This window comes from Manihot esculenta, chromosome 16, assembly GCF_001659605.2.
Source record: "Manihot esculenta cultivar AM560-2 chromosome 16, M.esculenta_v8, whole genome shotgun sequence".
NCBI classification, from domain to species: domain Eukaryota; kingdom Viridiplantae; phylum Streptophyta; class Magnoliopsida; order Malpighiales; family Euphorbiaceae; genus Manihot; species Manihot esculenta.
In genome coordinates this window covers 27402889-27409933 of record NC_035176.2, presented here as the reverse complement: position 1 = coordinate 27409933, position 7045 = coordinate 27402889, and the positions used below count along the sequence as shown (strand labels likewise).

Sequence of the window (7045 nt, the reverse complement as noted above, 5' to 3'; positions counted from 1 at the left end):
GAGGAAGGAAAATCGAAAAGAGAAACCTCGCTGTTTCGTTAAGGATCTCAAAGATAAGAAGGAAAGGTTAGTAATATATAGTCAGAGGTTGAGTTTTTAATGTGAAACAGAGCGACTTTATACTCTAGGCTAGCAGCATCAGAATCCTTAAAGGCTATTCACCAGAAAGGAAAGAAAATGTACCGGGAAGATAAAAGTAAGAAAGCGAGGATAACAGTGCGCACAAAGAGCAGAGGAAAGCTAAATATAGAAAAAAGATAGAGAAGATTTAAAGCTACAAGTGACAATAAGATGGAAGGGCAAGCCGAATTCAAACAGACGCAGTCATAATGACTCTAGGGGTTTACCCCCTCGACAGCTGGGGCAATAACTGCCGAGAAGGTAAAGGGGCAATTGATGACCTCTGAGTTCACCTCACCCCAGTCTAGGGCCAGACCCATGAAAACAGCCCATTACTTAGAGATCCTCAAGCCACTCACGCCAACTGGTCCAGTTCGCTCAGCCTCACGACCGGGTTTATCTGGCTTTCTCCAACAGGCCGGCCTCGTCCTTACTACACCTTGGACCGATCCCATTCAGGTCCTGCTTTGTTCCTATTCTCCGGTCCAGCCCGGAACCCGAAGAAGGATTCATCCATCCGCCTCGCAGACCCGCCTACCCGCACCCAGAGAGAATCAGAGACCGTTACGCATGGGGCAGAGATCTGATCCCCTCGTACGTCCGTATCAGCGTAGCAGGGACAGATGGTCTAATGATACTCGTTCTGTTGGCACGTAACTAGCAGATAAAAGGAAACCTATAAAAAGAGAAATACTCTATTTTAGGTTTAAGATTTTTCTAAGTTTTACAGAACCCATTGTAAAAATCCTATTTTCTGAATTTCAGATTATCACTTGTTATTTAATAATTTAATTTATTAATTTATTTTATTCTTTTTATTTGATTTTGAAAACTTTTGAGGGCCACGGCCTCAACTTACGTTGCAGGTCCACCTCCGCCGTAACGCATTACTATAATTTTCCAAAAGAGAATTTTTCTGGTTAGAGCAAGATTTTCCGATGTCTCCTAGACGTGAGCATCGCAATAATCCAACGAGGAGTGTATGCAACCATAAAACGGCAGCGTCTCACTTCTGTTATTTATGGATAGTGGTAGCTGCTAAAAATCTTGTTACTGTTGCATGCATAGATTCATCCGCCAAACCCCGTCGTCTTCCCACCATCTACTCACTTCCACCTACTCTCTCCCTTTTTTCTAACCGACAGAGAACGCTATATAAGAAAATCAAATTGAACCTCCGTCACAATCATCATCTCACAACGATAAGAACATGATCACCGTCACGGAGCCGCTCATCGCCGGCAAGAACCACCGAGAGGGTGGCTTCCGAGCCTTGCCTTTCATCGTAGGTACGTATGCGAATATGTATCTATAAATAAATCAAACAATAGAAAATTGGAAGAATTACGTAATGATGATTGTGGAGTTTTTGTGGCAGCGACTTCGGCATTTGAGAAAGTTTCGAGTTACGGGCTGTTGCCAAACATGATTCTGTATTTGAGGAGAGAGTATAGGTTGGAGGCAGCTACAGGGGCAAATATACTCTTCTTCTGGTCAGCTGCCACTAATCTCACGCCAATTATTGGGGCTTTTCTCGCCGATTCTTACTTCGGTCGGTTTCCGGTGATCGCATTTGGATCTGCAATTAGTCTCCTGGTAATTCCTTTTAATTTTAATTTAATCCACTGTTTGGACTTCCTCCCACCCTAGCTTGCTATTGTTCTACACCAGTAATTTACACATTCTGCTGATTAAAATTTTATATGTTATCAAAATAATAGGGATGGATTTCATTAGAAAATATAATTTTTTTAACTTTTAATTAATTAAACCCATAAATAATTTATATAAACCGATATATCCAAGAATTTTCTAAATTATTAAATTATTTTTATCATAACATTTTTCTCAATAAAAGTATAATAAATTATTTTTTCTAGAAATATATACTAAATTACAATGAACGAATGCCATCAATCTGCGAAAATTAAAGAAAAATGGAGATAAAATAAATAGTTTATTTAAAAAATAAAACACGAGCTGTCAGTAAAATGGTCAATGATAATAATAAGAAAAGGAGAGAACCTTTAGAGTTGTGGACCTTCAGCCATATAATGCAACTTCAATTGCTGGTCAAAAAGAAATAATCTTAAAAGGTACTTTTCCTGTTTTTCAATATTGTGATTTTAGTCTTAACATTACTTTTATTTAATAATTTCTGCAATCAATAAAATAAGAAAATGGCTAAAATGAGAAAATGGCTGAAAAAAGAAAACTATCAAGATGGATTAGTATTTTCTTTTTTAAACGGGTCAAAATGACATTCACAATAACAATCTCTATATCTGAAAGAATATGGACCGGGTCATTCATATGAGACCCCAGATGCAATTCCTCAATAATAATAAAATATTTAAAATGGACAAAACATGAAAAAATAACTAATTAGTAAACACTTTTATCACTTATCACAGAAAATGTCAAAATAATATTATAGAATAAAGATCAATCTATTTATAAAAAAATAATAAATGAAAGTGTTGATAATGACAAAATTTAGGACCAGATTATCATTTATTTAGAATTTGCAAATGGAGTATGGTAATATAATACGATTTATTTAATAAGAAAAACTTTTAAATAATTCTTACAAAATTATATATAATTATTTTTATTTAACAATAAAAATTATCACTTAAAAAAATTCTTTTATTTTAAAAAAATTAATTTTTTATAAAATTTTGTATTCTATAACTATTAACCCTCGTTTGACCGTTTTAATAGAAATCCACAGAAGCTACTCTTTTCTTCCCTTTCGTTTTTGTTTTATTTTTATATGTTGTGGATTCATTTATCAATTTGCACTAAGTAAAATTTTTCCATCTAAAACTCATCCTTTCTTCATTTTTCACCTTTTTTTTTCTTTTTTCTAAAATCTTTATACATCTAAATATTTCTTTCAACATTGAATTGCATCGAAAAAAATTAATGTTTTTACCATATTTTTGCCTTGTAAAAGGTGAATAAACAAGCGACCTTCTCTTTTTCTTTTAAAATAATTTACTCCAATTACAAAAGATAGAAAATTCATAGCCTTTGATTCACTCATCACCTTTTTGCTTTTTTTTTTTTTTAAATACCTTTCCTGTTTTGCTTTTAAATTCCAAGAAATTATTTCTCTCTTTGAATATTATTCTCATTTTTCTTTATTATCCCTTTTAATTCTCACTTTCCATATATACTTAAGTATTATCTCATTATTAAATACTATTGGGTTAAGTATTAGATTTTGAATTTTGTAGTAATATACATAATTTAATTTTAGAGTTTTGAAAATAATTTTTTACAAGGTGCTCATGTTTATTTTTTTTTTTTTATCTATAGCAACAGAAAATGAAAGAAAAAATAATACTCTTATTCTATAATTTTTATCCATATTTTTTTATTATTTTAAAATTATTATTATTATTATTTTTACATTGTAATAACATTGGCTATTATAATTCTATTTAATTTTATCTTATTTTTAAAAAATCTCTCAAAATATCTTTTAGTATTTCATAAAATATAATCTATTTAAGATAAATATAATTAAGAAATTAATAAAAATAAATATATTTTTTAGTATGCCTAAAAAAATATTTGTAAGAAGGTGAGAAATAAAAACAAAAATAGCTTTTTTATATTTTAAAAATGAGAAATAAAAAGCTTAAAGTGATACCAATGCACTCTAAAGCGTTTGATGTAATCAAGATTTAGGGAAAATTTAATGAAGTTTTTGAAAAATAGTGATTGATTTGCTAATATTTGGCATTCGGGAATATTTTTGTAAATCACCACTTATGAATATAAAGTACATAGGTCTTTGTTTTTTTTTTAAATCAAATTGCATGAGATCAATTAAAGTTTCTACCAACAAATTAAAGATATCTGTTAGATTCATGATTACAACTGACAAAATTTCATGTATACTTATTATTAAATTAGCTTTTCCTTATGGGCATCATACGTTGTTTTTCTTGTTATATATATATATTCGTAATTTATCTTATTTTAATATATTTTTTAAAAAATTTATATATAATATTATATTTACAAATTATTTTGTTACCAAAAATTCGTGAAGATAATTAATTTAATATATTATCATATAAAATTAAAGGTATTACATTCAATTTTATATATATATTTTTTTAAATTTCTTACGACATTATGACAGTAAATTTATAATTTGCTTTAATATTCATATTCATTATATTGTTTCAAATTATTAAAATATTACGTAGAACTTTTTAAAATATGATTAATTTTAATTTTTAGATAAAATTTATAATATAATTTTATGACCTACTAATTTATAAAATTTATAAATAATAATTTTTTTAAAAAAAATTTAATAACATTAGTAATTTTTTGTTATTAGACATTAATACTAATAGTTATATCTCATATTCTCTATTTTTCTATAAAAATAATATTAATAATTGAAAATACTTAATTTACATTTTAAAAAAGATAATTTATTAATTCATGTGCATTAAAGTATAGTTATATCCTTATTGATGATTACATATATGTAATATATACCTTATGAGAAGCAAAATAGAAGTTATATTATTTGTACTAGTTTTATCACATTTTCTGATGAACTTCGTAATGTTAGCAATAATATGATAAATTGCATATATTTTAATTGTCTTGTGTATTTAATCATTTTAAATATATATTAGTAAATGATATAATATTATCTCATGTATCATATATATATTTTTGTTTTATTAAATCAAATCTATATATTTTAATTTAATAAATATTTTAATTAATTAAAATAATTATATTTACTTAAAGTGAGAATTTTCATGTAAAATAAAATTATTGAGATATAGATTATTCAATTTAGGATGATTTAAATAAGATAAGTTTAGAATAAATAAAATAATAATTTAAAATCAAGTGGATAAAATTAAAAAAGTTTTAATCAATCTTTAATTTATTGTGTCATTAGGCCATAACTTAATTTTAATAATGTAAGAATAAAATAAAAAATAAATAGAAAATCAAAATGAATTAATCAAGTTTACTTTTAGTTTAAGTAGTTGTCCACTTGTCCAATTTATTTTCAAGGAAATGTTCAATTACAATTTCTAAATAGTAATATATAATTTTACATGTGCATTGAATTTATTTACTATAATAATTTCTCAAAAATTAAAAGCATAAACGGAATTTAGAATTGTGCTGATAATATGTAATACACAAGATAATTAGTTTTTCCCTTTTTTTTTTCTTGAAGCTTTTTCTTTCCTTTGAAATGGTAATTAGTGGACCTTTTTACAGTAATTTCAGTTGAAAATATCTGGGCTTTACAATTTGCTCCAATTTTCACTGCACAGGGGACCTTTCTGTTATGGTTAACAACTGTGATTCCACAAGCACGGCCGCCCCCTTGTGTACAATTCAGTGACGGTTGTCCTTCTGCCACAACATTACAGCTTCTATTTTTATATTTATCTTTTGGGCTCATCTCCGTTGGAGCTGGTGGAGTGAGGTCTTCTGCCTTAGCCTTTGGTGCTGATCAGCTGAGGAAGGGAGAGAACATTAAAAATGCACAAATCCTAGAGAGCTTCTTCAGCTGGTACTATGCAATAGCCTCTTTTGCTGTAGTTATTGCAATGACTTGTGTTGTTTACATTCAAGATGTGATGGGTTGGAAAGCGGGTTTTGGAGTTCCTGTAGTGCTCATGATCATGTCACCTCTTCTCTTCTTGTTAGCTTCTCCCTTTTATGTCAAGTCTCGACCCAAGTCAAGCCTGTTTACTAGATTTGCTCAAGTTGTTGTTGCTGCCTACAAAAATAGAAGCCTTCCGTTATCATCCCAAGTCACCAATGAAGCATACCATAATTGGAAGGATACTGTGATTCTGGCTCCAAGTGATAAATTAAGGTATCATCAATTAGTGAACTGCGTTTTGCAGTACAATTCTAAACCGCAAATTGGATTAATTATCTTCTGAAAGGATTTCTCTAACCCTGTCATAGGTTCCTAAACAAAGCTTGCATCATCAGAAATCCTCTAGAAGACCTGACACCAGATGGAAGAGCTTCAGATCCGTGGAGTCTTTGTACAGTAGATCAAGTAGAAGAGCTAAAGGCTATTGTCAAGATAATCCCAATATGGTCAGCAGGAATAATCATGGCTGTGACTGTAAGCCAAAGCTCTTTTCTTGTGCTCCAGGCATCCACCATGGACCGACACATGACTTCAAATTTTGAAGTTCCTGCTGGCTCCCTCAACGTTTTCTTGGTTATCTCCCTTGTAGTATGGATTAGCCTCTATGATCGTGTAATTATCCCTCTAGCATCAAAACTCAAGGGACAACCAGTTCGTTTAAGCTTGAAACAAAGAATGGGAATTGGGATTCTACTCTCTTCAGCGTCCATGGTAGCATTAGCAGTCGTAGAATGCATCCGACGAGAAACTGCAATCAGGGAAGGATTTATAGATGACCCTAACGCTGTAGTTCACATGTCTGCAATGTGGTTATTGCCATACAATATCCTTGGTGGATTAGCAGAGGCCTTTGGTGCAATTGGACAGAACGAATTCTACTACACTGAGTTGCCCAAATGCATGTCTAGCATAGCTGTCACTTTGGTTGAAATGGGATTTTCTGCTGCAAATCTTGTTGCAAGTTTTATAATGACTAGTATTGATTATTTTACTAAAAGAGGAGGAGAGGGGAGTTGGGTATCAAGCAACATTAATAGGGGTCACTATGATTATTATTACTGGCTTCTTGCTAGTCTTAGCTTGATTAACTTTTTGTATTATCTTGTTTGCAGCAAGGCTTATGGTCCTTGCAACGCAGAAAGAGATAATCACCCTGATGAAAGTACAAGTGAGGGCATTGATTAGTTATTAAGGTCAAGAAACAGAAGTTGTTCGCTAATGGATCAGCATGATTTGAATATATAGAAAGCTCCT

The 7045-nt window shown here is 30.6% G+C and overlaps 1 protein-coding gene across 1 annotated transcript; it reads left to right on the top strand.

The window, feature by feature from the left end:
• Positions 1–1064: 1064 nt before the first annotated feature.
• On the top strand, positions 1065–7011 carry LOC110603511 (protein NRT1/ PTR FAMILY 1.2). The gene is made up of 4 exons (XM_021741264.2): positions 1065–1409; positions 1499–1716; positions 5454–6004; positions 6100–7011. Exons 1-4 carry the CDS (start codon positions 1331–1333, stop codon positions 6974–6976), a joined length of 1725 nt encoding a protein of 574 aa, XP_021596956.1. The 5' UTR covers positions 1065–1330; the 3' UTR covers positions 6977–7011.
• Positions 7012–7045: the final 34 nt, after the last annotated feature.